The 25478-nt window shown below is 45.2% G+C and overlaps 1 protein-coding gene across 1 annotated transcript in view; it reads right to left on the bottom strand.

The window, feature by feature from the left end:
• The window catches only part of zgc:172271 (uncharacterized protein LOC100000381 homolog), a 205809-nt gene extending 181013 nt beyond the window's left edge, over positions 1-24796 (bottom strand). Inside the window, exons 1-4 of the mRNA XM_041202044.1 lie at positions 24427-24796; positions 7847-8010; positions 6959-7058; positions 5505-5681 (exon numbers count right to left, since the gene is read on the bottom strand). Of these exons, the coding sequence (XP_041057978.1) occupies positions 5505-5681; positions 6959-7058; positions 7847-8010; positions 24427-24472 (487 nt within the window). The 5' untranslated portion in view covers positions 24473-24796. The remainder of the gene's footprint in view (positions 1-5504; positions 5682-6958; positions 7059-7846; positions 8011-24426) is intronic.
• Between the last annotated feature and the right edge of the window lie 682 nt (positions 24797-25478).

The following is a 25478-nucleotide window of genomic DNA, read 5'->3' on the forward strand; positions in this document are numbered from 1 at the left end:
CCTGTGCTCTGTGCAGCCTTCAGACCACAGTGATGGTCCAACCTCACACTCACTGGAACCATTACTGATGCCTGCACCTTGGCGGTGCTGGTCATTGCTGCCAGAATGTAGTGGGCAAGCGCCACAGAGTTCTCTCATTCACTCTGTGTGCTCTCAGCACCTTTAAGGTCAGGCTGGCCCCCATCACACCAGCATCTGCGACCAGTAATGCTGTGCACCAGCTCCTGAAGGGCTGAGGTGCTGAAGGCAGACATAGCATCAGATGCGTCCAAAATTTCATGGCTGCATCTCTAAGATGGCCCTGATCATGCAGTGCAAGCAAGCTGCCCTTGGACAGACAGGAGTCAGACATTCTCAGAGGTTATGTGAAGATCTTTGGAGTGTCCTCACTGCATGTTGTCATCATCCTCCTGTGATCAGGAGACTATTAGGGCCTCCACTACATCTCCATGACAGGCACATTCTCATAGAGGGTATTGGTGCTGCCATAAGCCAGACTGGAGTCAAACATTCACAACTGCAATGTGAGGATCTATGGAGACACTTCACTGCATGTCGTCATCATCCTGCACAAATCTGGCAGCTATGAGGGCCTCCCGAATGCGCCTGCTTCATCTAGTCAGTGCAAGAGCCTCATCCCTGTTTTCGTCATCACCGAGGATCCCCTCACCCTCATCCCTATTAGCATCCTCCTCATCCGAGGACACCTCCAGCTCCTCCATCTCTTCCTCAGGCAGTTCGTCTCCCTGTTGGAGTGCCAGGTTGTAAGGGGCACAGCAGACGATGATGCATGACACTCTCTGCGGACTGTATTGCAGGGCTCCACCAGACCGGTCCAGGCACTGGAACCTCATCTTCAGCATCCCAAAGGTCTGCTCCACCAAGTTGCGAGCTGCTGCATGTTATAGCATCGCTCTGCTGCAGTCTGAGGCCACTCCGCGGGTGTCATCAGCCATGGCATGTGTGGGTAGACCATGTCTCCAAGGAGCAAACCCTACAGCTTCTGTGGACCCTGGAAGACTGCAGGGACCTGCGAGCAATTCACAATGTAGGAGTCGTGCACACTCCCTGGAAACCGTGCGTACGCCTTCAGGATGCACTTCTGGTGGTCGCATACCAGCTGCACGTTCATTGAGTGAAAGCCCTTGCAGCTGGTGAAGTCCATCAAGTGCAGCAGTAGAGACCTGAGTGCTACATGAGTGCAATCAATTGTACCCTGCACCTGTGGGAATCCCAAGATCAGGGCGAATCCAATGGCCCTTGCATCCTGGCTATCCCAATCCCGGGCGAAATGCGCAAAGTTATGTGCCTTGGAGAAGACGGTATCCGTGACCTCTTGGATGCATTTGTGGGTGGAGGCTTGTGAAATCCTACAGAGTTCACCTGTGGAGCCCTGAAAGGAGCCACTGGCATAGAAATTGAGCACCACGGTCACTTTCACAGCCACTGGCAGTGGATGCCCTCCATGTCCCCTTGGCACCAAGTCCTGCAGTAAGTGGCAGATGCGAGCCACTAGGTCCCTAGACATACGCAGTCGTCGGCAACACTGGTTCTCGGTCATCTGCAGGAATGGCAGGCAGTGTCTATAGACCCTGGCTGTTACTAGGCGCCAACCAGCCACAGCTTGCTGTCACTCCTGGGTAGCAGGAGCCCCTGTTGCCCCTTCCTCATGAGGTCGCTGCTCCTGCCTTTGCGGAGCCAGGAGCCTCATTCGCTCTCTCCTCAGTCCTTCTACGGTTGCTGTAGGCCATCAGGTATACGGCTAGGTCACCAGGATCCATGATCCTGGACGTGATCCTTCTGCAGCATGAAAGAGAGGGAGATGTTGTTATCATGGCTGTACTTAGCACCTTTCCTGGCCCTGTGTGACCACCCCTTAATGCTTCCTGGCGAGTGCTGGTCACCCCTTGGATGGCCACAGATGAGTGCCCTGTCAACCTGCAACATGGGAGACACTGGTCCAAACTGGGGCACTGAGATTGCAAGGGGCTGTGAGCTACATGACCAGTGCTGGTGAGGAGATTGTACAACATGTGCAGTCCAAATGCTCCGCGGTCCAATAAAGTGGTGGTGGACTTGAAGTCTGTGCGGTGGAGGGGGTGAGGGGGGGAGGTAAGATATGGAGCACTTGGTGGCTCTTTGGTGCCTCTGCATTGCTTGCATGGGCAGGCAGACTAGGAGCCCAACCCCAATTATATCACTGTGGCTGCGCCTGATCTGTCTCAGTTGCAGAGGCATGGTCAGTTTATACAGGTATCCCTAATGCATGGCCACTTCCTTCACTTACCCTGACCCTCACCTGATTGTCTGTGTGCAGAATGCAGCACCAGGACAGCACTGGACCGCCTCTGCCACCAGCCCCCCCACCCAACCACCACCACCACCATACCTGCGGCCTCAGCAGTCACCTCTGAGGCTGGCCGGCACTTGCCCCCAGACACCAATTTATGCTGATGTATCACAATTAGCTCCCTGCCGACTGATGGCAGGAAACGTGGCCCATCATCAGCGGGATGAGCGGGTGACTGCAACCTGCCTTCGTGTCGCTGCGAAGCAGGTCGCACCATATTTTCTGCGCACGCCACCTATCACACCCACCGCCAGTGGGCTCAGAAAATTCCACCCATAGAGAGGCAGAAAGTTTTAGGGAGGGAATTCCGGAGCTCAGGGCCTAAGCAATGGAAGGCATGGTCACCAATGGTGGAGTAATTAAAAACAGGGATGCTCAAGAGGTCAGCTTTGGAGCATCACAATGAGAGCTCTGAAGATGATTGAGTTGGAGAAGATTGTAAAGATAGGTGAGGTCATGGAGTCATTTGAAAACAAGGATGAGAATTTTAAACAGGCATCAGGGCCAGACTGTTTACACCTATACCTACTAACAAACATGAGGCACATTTCAGCGCACTATTGCTGCACTGTCACAGTGCCATCTTTCAGATGAGAGGTTAAACCAATATCCCATCTGCCCTCTCAAGTTGATGTAAAAGATCCAATGGCACTATTTTGAAGAAGAGCAAGGGAGTTCTCCCTGTTATCCTGGCCAATATTTATTCCTCAATGTTGCTGTTTGTGGGACATTTCTGTGTGCAAATTGGCTACTGTTCTTCCTGTATTACATCAGTGACTACATTTTAAAAGTTCTCCATTGGCTAGGGAGCACTTTGGGACTTCCTGAGGTAGTGAAAGGTTATGTTTAAATTCAAGTCTTCCTTTTATTCTTCCTGCGGAAAGGTTGAAAAAAACAGCAGAAATTTTTCTATTTTAAAAGCCTTAAAAAAGTTGGTTCCAAATAAGCACCAACTCACCTTTAAATAAAAGGCTTGCTTTCTTTCTGAAATAGCCCAATTATTAAATAATCAAACTTAACAAAGTGCAGTGAATGTACTAGCTAGGAAGAAGGTGCCTATATGACACTGTTGACATAATACAGTGTCATTTACATCATCCAAATATAAAGTAAATAATTGTTGAGCCATATTTTGTTTTTGTTGACAGGACTAAAACTAAGATTAAATTCCTTTAAAACATTCCAACTAAAAATGGATGTGACCAAAAGTAAAATTATGATTATCTATAACAATAAAAGAATCCTGGATAATATCTATAACTCATGGAACAGATGTTGGAACTTGAAACCAACAAAGCATTCAAGCTCCAATTTGTAACATCTTATCATTGTCAGCTACATGTGACCTAAAATAGCAATTCTTCTTTCCCTTTTAATAACATTAATTTTGTAAAAGGAGATCCCTAAAAGAGTAGAATTAAAATATGGAAAACAAAATTTAGCGTTAAATACTTCCCCAAGGATTAAACAAGTGCACAAATAAAAACAGACTTATCCAAGGGGGCAATTTTCCAAGTTTGTGCTATCTTTTGGGAGCCTTGCCTGTGATTTCCCAAAGCATCCAACTCCCTGTTGGTGGCATAACTCTGGAAAATCTGCCTTTAAAAAAAGGAAGATTTTGCATATATTGTTGTTCATGACCTCGGGTTAGAGCCAATGAAATTGTTTTTGAAGTATGGGCACATATATAATTTGGGGAAACAGAGCAGCCAATTTGCACTCAGCAAGGCCCCACAAATTGCAAAGCGATAATGACCAGATAATCTGTTTTTCAGTGTTGATTGAGGGATGAATGTTGGCCAAACACCTGGAAGAACTCCTCTGCACTTCTTCAAAATAATGTTGTGGTATATTTTACGTCCACCTGAAAATAAGACTGTTTGTTATGAAGAGCATAAACAAAGTAAGGCTACATCTGCATGACAGCTGTTGCTTCCCTGTTGAAATAGTTGGAATAAGTGTATCCTTGCCCACCAGGGACTAACAATTATAAAATTATTTGGGCAGGATGAGCAACAGTCAGTCCTGGGAGTGTCCATGTGGAAAATCTGTCCTTGTAAATTAAGTACGGGGCATTTACACTACAACTGCAATGTTGGTGCAAAGTTTAAATCCTGAATGTCAGCCTTTACTAGCAGATTCTGACTCCAAATGCACAGTCCAGTTTGAAGCAGTTGACCGACACTACAGCTGTAGTCTAAATGCTGCTAGCTGGGCTAAAACTTCAATTCAAGGTTCACTTAAAGAAACTTAAAGAAATGTTATCACTAGGATTAAACAGCATGATATCAAGCAATGCAATCAGTCCTCAAGGGGCTGTTCTGCTCCTTGAAGTTGAAAATTTATGACCTAACCAACAATGCCCTTGAGTGAATGTAAACCTTTAGGGCAATGATTCATAGCATCAAGCGTCAGGTCACTATGAAAGGTTCAGAGCAAATTGGTCTGGATTTTAAAGGCAGTGTGTCTTTTACTGTCCAACACATAGCATTCTAAAGACATAAGGAAAAAACAAATGGATACAACTCAGACTTCATATACCTCAATCACAATTAAAAGATGATACTTTCTATAGCCTTCAGTATGATACCAATTGAAACACTTTAAAAGGGAAAAGGTCGCTGTCTAAGACCTTTCAGCAATAGTGCACTGAGAGCTGGGAATTGTACAGACCCCTCGGGCTGTATGACTCACATTGAATGTATACACTGAATATTACATGTATCACAATTGTATTGAAGCACCTCAGTGTGCAACACGATCTATGTAGATAACTTTAATACCATTGCAATGTCTGACTGCCTGCAATGACCATGTTGAAATGTCTGTAATGTTCATTGATTGTATTGAAGCACCTCATGGTCTTTGTGGAAAACTTGAATATGATTGCACTTTTTGTGATGGCCATTTTGAAACGATTTGTAATGTTCTTTCAGATATTTTGTGAATAAAGTATATATTTTTTTAAAAACACTTTAAAAGGGGTTCTGCAGCAAATACCACTGAGTAGTGATTGCGTGTAGGAGCACTTTTGCACTTTTACCACAGCTAATTCAGCACAGCCCAGTCACCAACCCTGGAGACCTCTTGGTCAGTGTATGGCTCGGCAACAAACGATTCATACTTCGAATTCAAAGATTGGAAAGTGGGTTACCTTCGATCACGGTTTGATTCTCGTGCCAGTGAAGGTAATTCCGGGATAGCAGGAATCCTAGGGGAATGTTCCAGCCTGCCGTTTGTCTAGCACCATTATGACAGCTTCTCTTTCCTCTTAGCTGCTGAATATCCAGACTCTCATTTCTCACTACTGCCACAGAATACAAACAGCCGCCTTGCAGACAGAACAGGAAGGAAGATAGTTAAATATCAGACTATAAGACCTACAGCAAAAATCCCTTTTATTCTTTGTGTGAGGAGAAGGAATTTCTGTATCTCTATTTTCTCACTCTTACGCTGATATTAAGCACTCTCAAGTCAGTTTCAGCGTGGGTTTAGATCTGGAGCATGTGTTTTAAATTACCGTGGCTCAACAATTTGACGTGCTTAGTGTGACATCAAACCATAACAGGGAACAACAACAACTTATATTTATATAGTGCCTTTAATGCAATAGAATGTCCCAAGCTGCTTCACAGTAGCATTATAAAACAAAGCATGACACTGAGCCACATGAGGAGAAATTAAGTCAGATGACCAAAAGCTTGCTCAAAGAGATAGGTTTTAAGAAGCATATTAAAGGAGGAAAGAGAGAGAGAGGTGGGGAGGTGTAGGGAGGAAATTGCAGACCTTGGAACCGAGGCAACTGAAGGTGCGGCCACCAATGGTAGAGCAGTTACAATTCGGAATGTGCAAGAGGCCAAGATTAGAGGAGTGCAGATATCTTGATGGGTTGTGGGGCTGGAGGAGATTCCAGAGCTAGAGAAGGTTGAGGCCATGGAGGGATTTGAAAACAAGGCTGAGAATTGTAAAATCAAGGAGTTGCTTGACTAACAGTCAATATGAGACAGTAAGCGCAGGGCTAATAGGCGAACAGAACTTCCTGCGATTAAGACATGGCCAGCAAAGCTTAAGATGACCTCAAGTTTACAGAGGGTAGAATGTGGGAGACCAGCCAGGAGTGTGTTGGAATATTTGAGTCTAGAGGTAGTGAAGGCATGAATGAGGGTTTCAGTATCAGATGAGCTGAGACAGAGGTGAAGTTGAGAAATGTTACGGAGGTGGAAATAAACAATCTTAGCGATGACATGAAAATGAGATTGGAAGCTCATCTCATGGATCAAATGTGACACCAAGCTTATGAATAGACTGGCTTAATCCCAGACTGTTGTCAAGGAGAGGGATGGAGTTGGTCGTTAGGGATGGAGTTGGAGCACGGACCGCTGTGTATTACAGATACTATACAGAACTCACCCTCACTATACAGAGGCTGGGGAGCTTTGTATATTATGGATACTGCACAGAACCCACTCTGACTACACAGGGAGTGCTGTGTATGGCAGATACTGCATAAAGCTCACCCTGACTATACAGAAACAATACTGCAAGAACTCGCCATCCTTATACAGAAAAAGCAAGCTCTGTTTATTACAGGTACGAGAAGGAACTCACCATCCTGATACATTTCTTTTGCCACAACAGTGAGGTCATAAAATTTTGCAGCAGTGTAGACATCACCAGCATCTAATGAAATTGCATCCGCCTTGTTTCCCTACAAAAAATATAGTTTGTTTAGTCTTGTTAGAAACCATCTGTGTAGAAATTTGTCCTGGGAGCTGATGCAAATTGGGTAGTATCAGATCAGCTACCAGTTATACTCAGCACCTGATATTTAATTCCATTGCAGTTAATGGAACTGAAAGCTAGACACTACCTGTAATGGGTGGCCAATCAGATGCCTTCCATTTGTGTCACCCCTTGAGAGAAATTTCTAACCTACCATGTCCAAACAACTGCATCATTTATTAACTGATGTCAGTCTTTGTTCAATAGATAGCACTTTTGCTTCTGTTAAAGTTGCGGATTCAAACCCCACTCCATGATTTGAGCACGTAATCTAAGATGACACTTAAAGGCAGTAATTGACAGAGTGCTGTGTTGTTGGAGGTGCCACCCACTGAGCTAGACAATTAATATGCAGTGGTCCACACTCCAAACTCCATTCCCTAACTACCGACTCCATCCCTCTACCTATCTACCTGCTTTGACTGAATGCCATTTGGAGGGCAGAAAGAAGTTCCTTCCAGTATCCCAGCCAACATTCACTGCCTCAAGCACCATCTAGAGTAGAGCAACTGGACACTCATCTTATTGCTGTTTGTGAGATCTTCCTGTGAATCAAATTGGCTGCTGCATTATGACAGTCACTGTCTACAAAAGTAAGTTGTTTTATGTGCAGCACTGTAAAACATTTCATAAGGTACTTCTTGTAAATGCAGAAGTTCACTTTAATAAGGAAACATGAACCGATGGCCTCATGCTTGACCTTTGCTTCCTTACCCGTATCTTTTTGATGCAATCCTTTGTACTGTGTGCTTTAATGCAAGACAACTTGGTGAATGAATTCTTTGTTGTGGGAGGTAACGCTGCTTGGAGTGCCTTGGAAAGTTCAGCACATTTTCTCTGTTCCATTTCAGATAAGTTGCACCACCTGAATTTCTTTGCTGCAAGTTCAAAACAAGTATTCATATCAGGAAAAGCTTAGCAATTCCATTCAAATTAGGGCAATGGGTCTGAAGTGGTGAGATAGCTTGGAGATAACACAGGGACTGGAGCATGTCAGACCTGATTCAAGAGTAGAGACAGCCTGGCTCTCACTTTTTGCCCAGTCCAAAATTGGGCAAGTTTAAAAACAGTGTGATATGTCCCACATATGACCCATAAAAAGGGTCCTCACACTCAGCTATCAAACTTGCCCACTCATTTGCCTACATGAAGTCTGATCTATTTGTTCATGTGCACAGCATCTTTATAAATACAGGGTTACAAATCTTAGGTGAGGTCGTCCCAGATTTGCACTAAGTGTGGTAGCGGGCATGAAAAAGTCGTTTTATCTGCCCGCTGCAACAGCGGGTTTTTGTGCTGTATCATCCACTTCCTGCCTCATTAATTATGCAGCCACAGGAAACACATTGGTTCACTGGCTGATGGTCTCTGAATCGCCTGCCATGCCGTTACCTCACTGTTTCTTCTCTCTAGGTGCTCTAGCTAGACTGTAGCCCAGCACACAGTGCTTAATTACTCTTCTTAATTCATTTACAGGATGTGGGCATCGCTGGCTAGGCCAGCATTTATTGTCCATCCCTAATTGCCCTTAAGAAAGTGGTGGTGAGCTGCCTTCTTGAACCACTACAGTCTCTGTGGCTAAGGTACACCCACAGTGCTGTTAGGGAATGAGTCCCAGGATTTTGACCCAGTGGCAGTGAAGGAATGGCAATATATTTCCAAGTCAGGTTGGTGAGTGGCTTGGAGGAGAACTTACAAGTGTTGATGTTCCCATGTATCAGCTGCCCTTGTCCTTCTAGATGGCAGTGGTCATGGGTTTGGAAAGTACTGACTAAGGAGCCTTGGTGAGTTTCTGCAGTGCATCTTGTAGATGTTACACACTGCTGCTACTGTGCATTGGTGGTGGAGGGAGTGAATGTTTGTGGGTGTGGTGCCAATCAAGCAGGCTGCTTTATCCTGGATGGTGTTAAGCTCCTTGGGTATTGTGGGAGCTGCACTCATCCAGGCAGGTGGGGAGTATTCCATCACACTTTTGACTTGTGCCCTATAGATGGTAGACAGGCTTTGGGAGTCAGGAGATAAGGTACAGCCCAGGACTGCTCCAGTGAAAACATAACACAGAAAGCCAAGAAGAGTTCAGTGACCTGTTACTGGAATGCCTTTTGGAGGCCCGCATGATGTCCCCCACCCCTGCTCTGGCCGCAAGAGGTACAGCAATCTCACCACTCCAGCTTGGGAGGTGGTAGCAGTGGTGGTCAGTGCCAATGCTGCACAGAAGAGGTTGGCCTTCCAGTACAGAAAGAGGATAAATGTTCACATCCATGCTGCCAAGGTAAGGCAACCATCTTATCACTCTAAACCCGCACACTCACAAGTCCATCACACATTCACTCACTCACTGCTAGCTTAAGGGGCATCACCACTTACTCTCTCAAACACACTCTCACATCTCCATCTGGCCTCATCTCCTCTGGACACTGCCTCCTTAGCTCTCACCATCCTGAGGCCACCTGAACAGATCAACTTGTGCCCCCATACACAGCCTGGGATACTCCCCTTCCCCAGTGCAGCCCTCACCCTGCAGCCCCTTCCCTTACCCAAAGCCACTTCTACCCCTTCCCCAAGCAAGTCCTGGCCCAGCAACCATTGAAAAGCGACCCCTACCTTGCGGCTGGTCTGGTAGTTAAAGGTCTGCCCGTGAGTCCCCTAAAAGTGATGTGGTGCTGTCTGCAAAGCCTGGTGCTGAGGACCACGAGTGTTGACCGAAGCAAGGTAGGCAAATTAAGTCCCGAGCGAAGTTCAGGTTGCCAGGTGAACTTCGCTTATGTACAGTTTTGAAACACCTTGGCATGTAATCACACTGACGTTCCCAGGTAATCCAACGTAAGGGGATGTTTCCGGCGAGTAGAGTTTATAATGAGATGCTAATGTATTGAAATTAGGTTCCTGATGTGAGGCAGCGGGAAATGCAGCCTGCCAGTGACAGGTGCAGTGGACAGTTGCAAACTGGTTTCATGACGGCGTAAAAGTGATTTTTGGCCTTCTCGCCATATTGTTCGCTCACGTTCACCATGATGCCCACCACCAGTGGGACCGGACGATTCCACCCCTTGTGTTTATTCTCCAGCATTATGTTGTTAAAATAAAGTGGTTCTATCCTTGAATCCAGATCATTCAGTACAGAACCAATTTTATTTTCAGAGTGAGAATTGACATACTATTGAGGCCAGAGTGTCAGTATTGAGGTCATTTCCAGGGAGAGTGTGACAAAGAGTGAAAACAGCCCAAGAACCCAGCAAGGTCGGGGATGTGGAGTTCCTGCCAATTTTAATAGTTGCACCACATTAATATCTTGTAGCTCTGCCACACACCCGCAGCCAGCCAAATGGACAGCCTGATGACAGGCAGCAGCCATGGACCATTGGGGCTAGTTGGCAACAGTCAGAAGGGTGGAGAGACAAACAATCAGGAGAAGGGGGAAGATTGACAATCAAAAGGAGGGGAGGTCAGCATTTGGCAGGGCAGGGGAGGCTGAAGCTCAGGGCTACAGGTGGGGGAGGCTGGTGATTGGAGCTGGGGGAGCAGAGAATTGGGACTGGGGTGGGGATGATCAGGGCTGGGGGAGGGGGGTTGGGAGTGGAACTAGGGGGAGATCTTGGCTAAGGTGGGTCGAGATCAGGCTTGAGTGGGAAGTGGAGATCAAGCCTACAGGGAAGGAGGAAATGGGGCTGGGAGAAGGGGAGAGCGAGGCTGGGGTGAGGGATGGGATGATTGGGAGTTGGGGTAAGGGAAAACCTAGCTGAGGGAGGGGAAGATTGTAGTTGGTGGGGTAGTGGGTCATCAAGAATGGAGGGAACAGAGTTTTTGCCTGGGGGGGGGGTAGGGTGTGATTGGGAGTGGGGGGTGGGGTAGGATGAAACCCTGAGAGCAGGAGGCTGGTGATTGGGGTTGGGAGGAGGGCTGTTTGGGGCTGGGGGAAAGAGGAGATCAGGGTTGGGGAAGAGGCTAGAGGCTTTGGCTACAGGATGGGGGAGATTGGGACAGGGGAATAGAAGAGATCTGGGACTGGGAGAAGGGCACTGGAAGGGGTGGGGAGGTTGGGGTTATGGGGTGGAGGGAACAGGAGGATTCATTAATTTGTTGATGGGAGCATTCCTGCTCCTCCTGGCCCACAAGCAATGCTGTAAAAATGGAAACCTAGCTGAGCTGGCAGCTCCAGCTTCTCTGGCACCGCTGGGTTTCCTGAACTTTGGGTAGCCCATGAAGCAGAAGCAGAAGAATTTTAGGAGTCCAATTTAAATCTGCTAGAAAGCGTGCAGATAGGACATCCTGATATTCAACAGCAAATAAATAGCAGAATTCCCATGCGCGGCAGGTTGGGGTCACTTTTCATGTATTTTACTTTTTAACCCCCTTCCCCACCTATTATGGAAGGGTAAATATTGAAGCCACTGTGCCAGCTAATGAGTTGGAGATGGGGCAGAAGTTAAAAATCTCTACAGCAAATAGAATCCACCCACCCACCCCCTCCCCTCCACTCCCGACCCCAACTACAACAGGATTTCTCCAGCAAAATACAATGAGTGGGGGATGGTTACTTAACACACATTATGTGATTCATTCAACCCAAGTAATTTATGGCAATGTGGTCGCCATGTGCGGTTAATGGGGGAATTACCCAATCATGTCCATTCTGACCAGGACTTGTGATGTTACTGAATGCAGCCATTTGTTTTTGGATGGAATGGCATATCTGTAAACCCACCACTGAACAAAACTACTGAGCAATCTACACTTATACAGTGTCTAGTCAATGCAGGGTGCACAGTGGGGTTTCCCCATAGGGACACTTAGCTAACTCCAGAGGACTTGATGCTGTTACAGCAATAAGCTTTCACCCAAGTGTTTGCAAGAGCAATGTGGGATCTAACCAGCCAAATCTACACCTAAACCTAGGAGTGTAGAACTTGGGAAGGTTCTAGAACTCCTACTTTGCCAGGCTACTGTGCCAGATTTGGATTGCAGCCTTAGCTGGAGCTGAGTGGGGAGAATCCCACCCAGACTGTCTGATCAATCATCAATTGTGCCCTGGGGTGGGCACAGATCTGCCAATCTCAGGTTTACATGATCATGTACCATGCAAACTGAATTGGTTCTGAACTTTCACCACCAGGCATGTCATTTTGGAGCCACCTCAACCCCAAAGATACCCACCACCCTCCCCAAAAGGAGCAGAATCACCTGTTGGGAGTGTGTTTCATAGACAACATTAACCACAGAACTTTGATTTCCCTGTTATCTGAGTGAGAAAATGGCATTTACCCATTCTTCAGGAGATTATTGTAAATACAGATTATCAGATCAGCATATGATTTGCATGCTGTTTGCAGGTAAATGCATTAAGGGCTGGGGACAGCTGTTGGAGCTTTCCATGTGTTGGGAATAGCATGTGTTTTAGCATCAGGGAAGTTGGGGTGATGTCATGTTTGGATGAACTAGGCGGGAGGGTGGGGGTGGCGAATCTACCTAAACTGGATTAGTGGCCGATGCATGCTAGCACCCTGTCTTAAACTAGAGTTTGGGTAATGTATAGACTGTTATGCCCTCCGACCATAAGGTTTTGTGGTCATCACATCTGATTTGTTTAATTCATCTGAACCCCGAGATTCCTCCTTGAAACATACTCCAGTTGTACTATCCACCAGCATCTATCTTACGAGTTGATGCTCTTGGTTTGGAGCTTCTCTCACTGGGGACTTAGATGTGGTGGATCATGGATGGAAAATTCTGGTGGGTCCAAATATCCAGTATACACTTCTGGTGAGTGAGCGTCGATCTTTAAAATGTACCATCCTATATGAGTAGCTAGATTTTGTGTACCAGGGGCTTATTTTTTGGTAGTGAACATCAACTTGGACAATAACTGCTGTAAGGCTCTGAGGGTGGGTTGAACTTATGTCCTGAAATGAAGTGCTTTTGTAGTGTGTGATCTGAATAGGTGATTACTGGTGGTCCCATAGGCAGTAATGCTCATATGACCTTGTTTAAACCAGGAGCTCAAATTGTTTATCGCATTTTTATCCATGTCAATTCTAGCTCAGTGGTACCACTCTCACTTCTGAGTCAGAAGATCATACATTCAAGTCTCATCCCAAAGTTGAACACAAAATCTAGGCTGACACTAGTCAGTGCTGAGGGAATGTTGCACTGTCTGAGATGTCTTCTTTCAGATGAGATACAGAGCCAAGGCCCTGCTTCTCCTCACTGGTGGAAGGCTTGCTGCAATTGTATTGAGCCTTGGTGAGACCACATCTGGAGTGTTTTGTGCCATTTTGGTCTCCTTACCTAAAGAACGGTATACTTGCCATAAAAGAATTGCAACAAAGATTTGTCAGACTGATGATCCCTGGGATGGTGGGATTGTCCTATGAAGAGATTGGGCCTATATTCTCTAGAGTTTAGAAAAATGTTTTTTTTATTCATGCATGGGATGTGGGCATCACTAGCTAGGTCAGCATTTATTATTCATCCCTAATTGCTCTTGAGAACTGAGTGGATTGCTAGCCATTTCAGAGGGCATTTTAAGATTCAGCCACATTGTTGTGGGTCCTGAGTCACATGTAGACCAGACCAGGTGAGGACAGCAGGTTTCCTTCCCTATAGGATATTAGTGAACCAGATGGGATTTTACGACAATCAACAATGATTCCATGGTCGTCATTGGACTTTCGATTCCAGATTTTTATTGAATTCAAATTTCACCATCTGACATGATGGGATTCGAACCTTGGTTCCCAGGGCATTATCCTGTGTATCCGGATTACTAGTCCAGTGACAATACCACTGCACCACCTCCTCCTCCCAAGAGAGGAAATCTCATTCAAATGTGCAAAATTCTTACAGACTTGACAGGGTTGGTGCAGGAAGGATGTTTCCCCTGGCTGGGACGGTTTGGGGGGTGGTGGCTGCTGTTTTTCAAATAAGTTGGAAAGAGAGACTCTCCATGTTGAAGCACAATCTCTGTTCCTTACCATCCATTACTACCTGCTCCTCCTCTCAAGTTGCAAGGTCTCTGATTAGCCCCTCCAGCATCCAGAGCACCATCACGGCCCTTAATCGGACATGGAACCCATCTCCATGCCATGTGGTGGTGGGTGGCTCTAGAACCAGGCACAGAGTCAAAATAAGAGATAGGCTACTTAGGATTGAGATGAGAAGGAGTTTCTTCACTCAGAGGGTGGTGAATCTTTGGAATTCTCTACCTAGAGGGCGGTGGAGGATCAGTCAGTGAGTATATTCAAGACAGAGATCGATAGATTTCTAGACGTTAAAGATATCAAAGGATATAGGGATGGTGCGGCAAATTGGCGTTGAGTTAGAAGATCAGCCATGGTCTAATTGAATGGCAGAGCAGGCTCAAGGGCTGAATGGCCTACTCCTCTTTCATACGTTCCTTTTGAAGAAGAGTAGGGAAGTTCTCCCTCCGATGGTGTCTTTTATCACTCAACCAACAAATTATCAGTCATTATATGTTTGTAGGACTTTGCTGTGCACAAACTGCCTGCTCTATTTCCTACATTCCAACAGTGACTACTTTTCAAAAGTACTTCATTGGCTGCAAAATGCTTTGGGACATCCTGAGGTTGTGAAAAGCAGTATCTAAATATCAGTTTTCTATCTTACTGCTCAGGTCATTCCACCTCACCTAACTGATGGTGAAAGTAATGAAAACTGCCTTTGTAAACATGTCACGCTGTCACACTTAACCTGGATGATTTCCTCTTTACTGCCAACCCCAGGAACTGTCAGGAGAAAGGTGTTAGCATATCCTAAGTCAGCAGCGACAGACCCACTCTTTCAAAGGTCGGAGGGGGAAGGGTCACGCAATAGGCATCCCTCACTCTCTTTAGGCCCAGGAAATTGATTAGCAGCTGTAGTAACTAGATGTATTGTCCCTCCCTCCTGTCAATCACTCATCATGTGATGCGATTATGGGGACTTCAACGAATAAGCTTATTGTGCCAGTGATCCAGGGGGTGGGGATCCAACGGAGAGATCGCATCTAGCATGCAAGCACCTCCACATGTCTCCTAAATAAAGTTTAGCCTTTTCTTCACCAAACCTGCTGCTCCATCAAATTATTACAGTAGCATATTAAAGGTCTTGCAAATGGCACGCCCTTCCCGTGCACATTAATTTAACTTTATGAGTCATGACTTCTGAGTCACACTTTGTATGTTAGCATTTATATAATGTAAATGTTTGTGCCAATATTCTCAATGTTATGTATATGGCAACATCTGGCTGCCATGTTTCTTGATAAAATGTCTCATCAGTCTCCAGATTAAAAGGTGGTACTGTTGTGTTAATCTCACATCTCCCACACCTTCCATCTCTGCTTTCAACAAAACTCAGAAGTAGAAATTAGAATATCATCAAAGAGTGTAAAGAAATCAACTTTTGAAATAATGTGAATTCAGAATATAGTTAAAATACTTTCTGGTCCTGTTCCAGTTTAGGCCTGCGACACTAGCTTTATTCCTCTTCCCGCTGTTCAACACCCAGTTCTGTCTGTGGTCTTGCTCCCATTATATTTAGGTTCTGTAACGTCCATGCATATTTTAAATCTGAAGATCAGCCCTTATCTCACCCCACCCCATTTCCATTTCTGGTCATTTTCCACCTCGGCAACACTTTTACCACTGCCCTGCTCCTACCGGAGCCCATTTCCTCACCATCCAGCCTCTCCTGGTTCTAGTTCCAGTCCCTCTCATGTTAGGAGAAAATGCATAACCCACCCTAATGCTTTCAGACCCTGGGACCTGATTCCTTATTGTTCCCCAATCTTAGAATCCCTCTCCCAGGGATCCCAGATGTCTTCGAGTCCCACAATCTTGTCTAGACTTATATAAATATAACTTCTTCTTGTTGAGACCAACCCAACCATTCTAGATGAACTAAATTTTCAACTTTCCTGAGATTCTCCCTGACCTCCTCCTTTCCCAAGCTGCCCTTATGGTCTTCATGCCACCGAATCTGTATTAATGGCTTAGATGAAATGATGGAGAGTAATGGATCTAAGTTTGTTGATGATGCAAAATTAGGTGGGAAGGTAAGCTGTGGAGAGGACACAGAGAGGCTGCAAAGAGATTTAGACTTGTTAAGTGGGCAACAAGATGGCAGATGGAGTAAATGTGGAAGTGTTAAGTTATTCACTTTGGTTGTAAGAATGGAAAAGCAGAATATTTTTCGAACGGTGTGAAACTTGTAAATATTGATGATCAGAGAGACTTGGGAGTGCTCGTAAAAGGAACACAGAAAGTTAGCATGCAGGTTCAGCAAACAATTAGGATGGCAAATGGCATGTTGGGCCTTATGGCATGAGGCTTGGAGTACAGGGTTAAAGAAGTCTTGCTACAATTGTACAGGGTTTTGGTGAGACTACATCTTGAGCACTGTGTGCAGTTTTGCTCTCCATATGTAAGGAAGCATATACTTGCATTGAAGGAGGTAAAGTCAAGGTTCACTAAATTGGTCCCTGGGATGAGGGGGTTGTCCTATGGTGAGAGGCTAGGTAAATTGGGCCTATATTCTCTGAAGTTTAGAAGAACGAGAGGCAATCTCATTGGAATGTACAAGGTTCTGAAAGGGCTTGATAAGGTGGACCCGGAGAGATTGTTTCTACTGGTCAGGGAATCTAAACCACGGGGGTCCAGTCTCAGGATAAGGGGTTGATCATTTAGGACTGAGATGAGAAGAAATTTCTTCACTGAAAGGGTTGTGAATCTTTGGAATTCTCTACCTCAGAGGGTTGTAGATGTTCTATCATTGAATATATTAAAGGCAGGGATAGACAGATTTTTGGTCTCTCAGGGAATCAAAGGATATGGGGAATGGGTGGGAAAGTGGAGTTGAAGCCATTATGGTACAGCAATGGTAAATGCTGAGTTGTTCAAATCCCAAAGTGAAACTTGAAACAATTGCCACAACTTGTTTTGCAGTTTGTATAAATTTTGAGACGTGTGCCTTGAATTCAGTAGTAATAAGATCACCAAGTCTTATAGGTTTCTGCAAAACTAGGTTAAACATTTCCTAATAGGAGAAATTATTTTAAGTACATACATAGATCTACAAATTACTACTATGATAACTTCTAAATCCCCTAATCAATCTAACTCCCAATTATACTTTCGCTAAGGCAATAGTAAGACGCATAGATTTTAAAAGATCCATGCAAAGAAACATGATACCCTGAACAAGTTGAATACAAAGTGAGTTTTCCTAACCTCAGTCCTTTGAAGACAGCAGCTTGAGATATAGATGCTGAAGACTTTTCGCACTTATAAGATCTTAAGATGCTTACCTTTACACACAGCCTTTACTCCTTTATACACATGTTTCCCTTTGAATGCAAATACCCATTGTTTCACTATGTCTTTGGACTTTATCTTCCTGATAATAAAAACCTCTCATAGCACTAGATTTTACCACACACTGGGAAGAATTTTGCCCTTGTCAGGGGTGCTCGGCGGGGGCAGTTGGGAAGCCAATCACCACCTGCGATCGGCACTGCACTGCAATTTCACACTGGCGGGCCAATTAAGGCCTGCCCAGCATGAAACGTGAATGGCAGTGCTGAGCGCTGCCTGTGCGGATGGGGGGAGGAGGGCAAGCAAACTGAGCATGAACTTCATTCAGGCATGAGTGAGCGCTGCATAATCTCCCTGAGGCAGCTCCATGCCTCAGGGAGATGAAGAGAGATGAAAAAAATAAATAAATAAAAATGTAATGAAACATGACCCCTCATGTGACTGTCACATGAGCAGGCACATGTTATTAATTACATTTTAAAACTTTTATTTTATCATTATTTGCTTTTGAAAACCTCATCCTGCCCGTGAATGAGGTTTCCAAAAAAATGCAAAGGCTGCTTGGCCTTTTCGCCTGCCTGCCAACCGTTAGGTTGGACGGGCAGTGGAAAAGTTAATTTAATTGATTATTCAATGGCCTTAACAGGCCTTTTAATTGTTGGCGAGTGTGCAGCAGACTCAGGTGCCCACCTAACGACCAAACTATCACGTGACTCCACGTTGATGTCAGCACACTCGGCTGACGTCAACAAGTGTCATTTCACGCTCGAATGGGTCGGGCACAGACACACCTGCCAAGCAAAAATTTCTGCCCACTGTTTCTAAACTTCATCTGGCTAGGTGACACATTTCACCCCTCTTTTGAAAACAATCTAGTCTGGTTTATTTCAAAACGCAAGTGTTCCCTTGACACCTATTTTTCTAAACTTCCCATGTTTACCTAATTAACATTTCAAACCTAACTTCTCTTCTTACATCAAAGCCCAGGCTTGCTGCCTCCAATTCAATTCAGTCTCTCACACACAAAGATACACACATAGACACATCCCACTGTTGCTCTATTTTACAATAAATTCCAATAGCATTATGAAAATTACGGCCAGGATTTTCCTGTCGGTGACCTTAAGGTTGGCGGGCAGGCTGAGAGCCCTGGCGGGCATTAGAAAAAGTATGAAACCTCATCCACAGGCAGGATGAGGTTTCATGTAAGTTTTTAAAAATTTAATTAAAGTATTTTTAAAAGTTATGGACATGCCCCAACTCATGTGACAGTGTCACATGAGGGGACATGTCAGGGAATTTGTTTCTTCTATTACTAATATTTTGTACAGTAGAGCCGAACTCCCTGAGGCAGCACTTAGCCTCAGTGAGATGAGTGCGCTCTTTCGTGCGCATGCGTCACGCTGGACGAGTCTTAATTGGGGAAAATCCTGGCCTATTACATGTTCCTGACAAAGCCCAATATCAGCCATCATCGTATGAAATGGTGGAGCAGGATCGATGGGCCATACAGTGTACTCCTGCTCCTATTTCTTGTGTTCTTGTGAAATACCTGTCTCTGAAGTACCCCAAGACCCCTTTCTGCACTTCCATGACATTTTCTTCCTCCTCCTTAAAATGTTTTTAATCAGCCTGGACATTGTGGCAACCCTACACGTGCACAACCTCAATGCAACGTTAGATTCAAAGTATCAGGGTATAAAAGAAACCTTCAAACAGTCACAGTGCAGTGAAGTACATGAATTCAACTATATTTGAAGAAAGGATAGATAAAGCATTCGGATGACCCCTCCCTCTGGATTCTTACCTTCTCTCGATCTTTTCATTGAGAACTGTCGGCGCGACATTAGTCGTCTCAATTTCTCTGCTCCTCTCACCCATTCTAACCTGTCTCTCTCTGAACTTACTGCACTCCATTCTCTCAGGTCCAACCCTGACATTGTCATCAAACCCGCTGACAAGGGTGGTGCTGTTGTTGTCTGGCGCACTGACCTCTACCACGCGGAGGCTGAGCGTCAACTCGCAGACACTTCCTCCTACCTCTCCCTGGACCATGACCCCACCACTGAACATCAAGCCATTGTTTCCAGGACTGTCACTGACCTCATCTCCTCTGGGGATCTCCCTCCCACAGCTTCCAACCTGATAGTTGCCCAACCTCGGACGGCCCGCTTCTATCTCCTACCCAAAATCCACAAACAGAACTGCCCCGGTAGACCGATCGTCTCAGCTTGCTCCTGCCCCACAGAACTCATTTCTCGTTATCTTGACTCCCTTCTCTCTCCCCTTGTCCAGTCCCTTTCCACCTACATCCGTGATTCCTCTGACACATTACGTCACATCAACAATTTCCAGTTCCCTGGCCCCTACCGCTTCCTCTTCACCATGGACGTCCAATCCCTCTACACCTCCATCCCCCACCAGGATGGTCTGAGGGCCCTTAGCTTCTTCCTCGAACAGAGGCCCGAACAATCCCCATCCACCACTACTCTCCTCCGTCTGGCTGAACTTGTTCTCACGCTGAACAATTTCTCCTTCAACTCCTCTCACTTCCTCCAAATAAAAGGTGTGGCTATGGGTACCCGCATGGGCCCCAGCTATGCCTGTCTCTTTATGGGGTATGTGGAACATTCCTTGTTGCAGTCCTACTCCGGCCCCCTTCCACAACTCTTTCTCCGGTACATCGATGATTATTTCGGTGCTGCTTCATGCTCTCGTCAGGACTTGGAAAAATTTATTAATTTTGCTTCCAATCTCCACCCCTCCATCATTTTCACGTGGTCCATCTCTGACACTTCCCTTCCCTTCCTTGACCTCTCTGTCTCAATCTCTGGTGATAGACTGTCCACCAATATCCATTACAAACCCACCGACACCCACAGCTATCTCGACTACAGCTCCTCACACCCCACTTCCTGTAAGGACTCCATCCCATTCTCTCAGTTCCTTCGCCTCCGTCGCATCTGTTCCGATGATGCTACATTCAAAAACAGTTCCTCTGACATGTCCTCCTTCTTCCTTAACCGAGGTTTTCCACCCACGGTCGTTGACAGGGCCCTCAACCGTGTCCGGCCCATCTCCCGCGCATCCGCCCTCACTCCTTCTCCTCCCTCCCAGAAACATGATAGGGTCCCCCTTGTCCTCACTTATCACCCCACCAGCCTCCGCATTCAAAGGATCATCCTCCGCCATTTCCGCCAACTCCAGCATGATGCCACTACCAAACACATCTTCCCTTCACCCCCCTTATCGGCATTCCGTAGGGATCGCTCCCTCCGGGACACCCTGGTCCACTCCTCCATCACCCCCTACTCCTCAACCCCCTCCTATGGCACAACCCCTTGCCCACGCAAAAGATGCAACACCTGCCCCTTCACTTCCTCTCTCCTCACCGTCCAAGGACCCAAACACTCCTTTCAAGTGAAGCAGCATTTCACTTGCATTTCCCCCAACTTAGTCTACTGCATTCGTTGCTCCCAATGTGGTCTCCTCTACATTGGAGAGACCAAACGTAAACTGGGCGACCGCTTTGCAGAACACCTGCAGTCTGTCCGCAAGAATGACCCAAACCTCCCTGTCGCTTGCCATTTTAACACTCCACCCTGCTCTCTTGCCCACATGTCTGTCCTTGGCTTGCTGCATTGTTCCAGTGAAGCCCAACGCAAACTGGAGGAACAACACCTCATCTTCCGACTAGGGACTTTACAGCCTTCCGGACTGAATATTGAATTCCAGTTCTGTCGAAGGGTCATGAGGACTCGAAACGTCAACTCTTTTCTTCTCCGCCGATGCTGCCAGACCTGCTGAGTTTTTCCAGGTAATTCTGTTTTTGTATTGAATTCAACAACTTTAGGTCGTGAGTCCCCTCCCCCATCCCCACCCCCTTTCTGTTACCCCCTTTTTTTCTTTTCCCAATAAATTATAAAGATTTTCCTTTTCCCACCTATTTCCATTATATAAAATATAAAAAAAACCCACTAGAGCTATACCTTGAGTGCCCTACCATCCATTCTTAATTAGCACATTCGTTTAGATAATATCACCAACTTTAACTTTAACACCTATGTGTTCTATTGTACTATTGTTGTTGACATCTTTTGATGATCTGCTTCTATCACTGCTTGTTTGTCGCTACAACCACACCAACCCCCTCCACCTCTCTGTCTCTCTATCTCTCCGCCCCCCACACACACACCTTAAACCAGCTTATATTTCAGCTCTTTCCTGGACTCGAACTCAAGTTCTGTCGAAGGGTCATGAGGACTCGAAACGTCAACTCTTTTCTTCTCCGCCGATGCTGCCAGACCTGCTGAGTTTTTCCAGGTAATTCTGTTTTTGTTTTAGATAAAGCATTCTGTAGCTTTTAGACCAGTTCTTTTTTCTGCTTATTATAGCAGGATAATTGTTTCCAAGGCATGCAATCTATATTTATCACTATGCTTAGGCACAGGTGGATAGATGAACAATCATCAGGACTGTTTTTATTACTGCAGAATGGGCATGTAGGGAGAGGAAGCAACATATTTTGCTTAAAAATCTGACTTCGCTGTTATTATTATGCAATTAAATAACACTAGAGAAATGAATGGGAGGACTTTTGGCTTTGAAAAGAACAACACATTTAACAGTTAAATTCTTGAATGAAGTAGGCTGCATTATGTTTGTTCTGTGCAAATAGGAAAATTGTCACTGTAATGTGCGACTGGAATAACTCTTAGTCAATTGGGATTTAGACTTCCTTCATTCACCTATGGTGGCTGGGAACAATTTAAAACATCCACAACACACAGAACATCGCTGATATTTTAACACACTGAACATAGTCCCTTCTTACTATACTTTCTTTTAAGGGCGATCTCCTTTTGATTCCCTCCCTCTTTGCTTTGTATTTTTCCTCCCTTTTCTCTTTCCTTTCCTGGGCTGATAGCATAATCAGGTGATCAAACGCAGATCCAGCCATGGGTTTCCTCTGTAGCCACCCAGCAAGCAATGGCGCCTGCTGCCCAGGGGATGACCCTCTCCCTTCAAGATTTTCTCCACTCTCTGCATATCTGCTTTTCAGGGCTCATGCAAGAAACAGATCAGATCGGGGCTGTCTGATCTCCACCAGTCCCTGCTGCTGCTCCGCCCCATTCAATGGCATTCAGAATTGTGAGGGATTTTGATAGAGTAGATGGGGAGAAACTGTATCCACTGGCAGCAGAGTCAGTAACCAGAGGACACAGATTTAAGGCAATAAAATTCAGAGGGGAAGTTGAGAATTTTTTTGACATAGCATGTTGTTAAGATCTGGAATGTACTGCTTGAAATAGTAATTTTCAAAAGTGTTTTGGACATACATTGAAAAGGAAAGATTTGCAAGACTAAGGGGAAGGACCAGGGGAATGGGACTAATTGGAAAGCTCTTCCAAAGAACCAGCACAGGGTTGAGTGGTCTCCTGCTGTGCTGTCAGATTCTATGATGACAACAATGCACTCTCTTGGTAATGTCAGGCCAGGCTGTGCCCAGAATGGGGCTTGAACCTCTGTCTATCCCTGTTCTGCAGAACCTAGTATGTTAAACCTCAATTCCACTGCAGCATTCCAGCAAATACCCCTTTAAGTCTGTGAAACAAAGAGAAATTTGTATTCATACACCACCTTTCACAGTCTTAGAATAGCCAAAAGCTCTTTTCAGCCAATTCAGTACTTTGAAGTGTAGTTACTGTTGTAAATTACATTGTCAGCACATTACACATTACAACAGAACTTCAATTTTCATTTTGCCTTTGACAAAATATCCCAATGCACTTCGCAGCAGCATTATAAAGCAAAATTTGATGCTGAGCCACATAAAGAGGTGCCAGCCTGGTCAAAGAGGTAGGTTTTAAAGGAAGAAAGAGAGATAGAGACACACAGAGGTTGAGGGATGGAATTCCCAAGCTTAGGCAGCTGACGGCACGGCCGCCAATGGTGGAGCGATTAAAATTGGGGCTGCTTGGGAGACCAGAATTAGAGGAGCGCAGAGATCTCTAGAGGGATGTGGGGCTTGAAGGGATCACGGGGCAGGAAGAGGAGATGAAACAAGGATGAGAATTTTAATAACCAGATGTTGTTTAACCAGAAGCCAATCTAGTTCAGAAAACACAGGGGTGATTGGTGATTAGGACTTAGTGGGAGTTCGGACATGGAAAGCAGAGTTTTGGATGACATCAGGTTTATGGAATGTAAAGTGTGGGAGGCCGGCCTGGAATGAATTGGAATAGTCAAGTCTAGAGGTAACAATGGCAGGGATGAGGGTTGCAGCAGCAGATGAGTTGAGACAGAGCAAAGTCGAGCGGTGTTACAGAGGTGGAAATAGGTGGTTTGAAATACGACACCAGGTTGCAAACAGTCTGGTTCAGCCTCGACAGCTGCCAGGGAGAGGGATGGAGTTGGTGGCTAGGGAACAGATTTTGGTGGGAACTGAAGACAATGGCCAGTAAATTACACAGGGTGGCATATTCCCAGCACATTGCACAAAGAAGTACTTTACCAGTACATTATGCAGTGTAGTATATTCCAGCCTATTACAGCGAGAAGTGCTTTACCAGTGTTTTATGCAGTGAAGTATATTCCCAGCCTATTACACAGAGAAGTGCTTTACCAGTACATTATGCAGTGTAGTATATTCCGAGTCTATTACAGCGAGAAGTGCTTTACCAGTACATTATGCAGTGTAGCATATTCCGAGTCTATTACAGCGAGAATTGCTTTACCAGTGTTTTATGCCGTGAAGTATATTCCCAGCCTATTACACAGAGAAGTGCTTTACCAGTACATTATGCAGTGTAGTATATTCCTAGTCTATTACACAGAGAAGTGCTTTACCAGTACATTATGCAGTGTAGTATATTCCCAGCCTATTACACAGAGAAATGCTTTACCAGTACATTATGTAGTGAAGTATATTCCCTATACTGGCTAGCATGTTCTGTTTGTACAAGTTCAAGAGAGCAAACTTACCAAAAGCAATTGCAATGAAAGAGATTAAAACAATTGCTCCCTTCATAGTGCAATCTTCAATGTCTCTCTTCACTTCGCACGACCAATCTCCACCCTCCTGTGACAGATTCCAGCAAATACAAAGTGCAGTGCGAGGTACAACTCAAAGAGCTGCACCATTCCCACTAGGATACAAATAGCATTCCAGACCGTACCTGGCAACAACTGGGTCCAAAGCAAGTTTAGGAGTGAAAAGTAGTACCCTATCCTTCACTGAAAAATGACATTCAGAAGCTGCTGGTAACTGGATTTGAAATCACAAATCTTCATATGGAAATAATTATCTTTCTTTTTCTTTATTACAACCAGACTGTGATCAGAGGTTGAAAGGGATGGAAACTGGCAATATTGTATGCACTTGTCAAAATCTCAGCAAGGTTCTACTTTCCAGCATTTTAACTGTTTCAGGTCTATGGTCCTAATTACAGCAAATTTGTCAAAAAAAAAACTTGTCAAAGAAAGTTCAAAGCTATGCCAACCTTTCCAAAGTTGGGAACAGCAAGACTTGAGGTCTAACAGTTGGAAGGTTTCAGGTTCAAAGGTCTCTGGTTTCAAGGAAGAAGAAAAATTTTTCATTCCACTTGGTATTTTGTACACCTTTCTCAGGTAAGGCAGTATAAATTTTTCTCACCATTCTATACAGCTCATTCCTCAAGCACTTGGGAGTTTCTCACATCCCACCCAGGGCTTGGAAGCCTTCCTTGTTTCTCACTGACCAGAACTGAATACTATAAAGAAAAGAAGAAAGGTTTGTAATCAGGATGTCCCAAAGCACATTACAGCTGATTAAATGCCATTAATGTGTAGTCACTGTTGAAGCGTAGGAAATAAGGCAGCCAATTTGCACACAGCAAAAAAGCTTGATCAAAGAGACATCTTAAAGGAGGAAAGAGAGGGTTGTGTTACCCATTCACATGGTGTGTGCTTCACTGGCAAGCAATGTTACCTCTAAGCTGCGACAGTGTGCATGAACCCAACAATCCAGAACTTAATGCACAGGAAACATCAGGCCA

The sequence above is a fragment of the Carcharodon carcharias genome, chromosome 13 (assembly GCF_017639515.1).
Source record: "Carcharodon carcharias isolate sCarCar2 chromosome 13, sCarCar2.pri, whole genome shotgun sequence".
NCBI lineage: Eukaryota > Metazoa > Chordata > Chondrichthyes > Lamniformes > Lamnidae > Carcharodon > Carcharodon carcharias.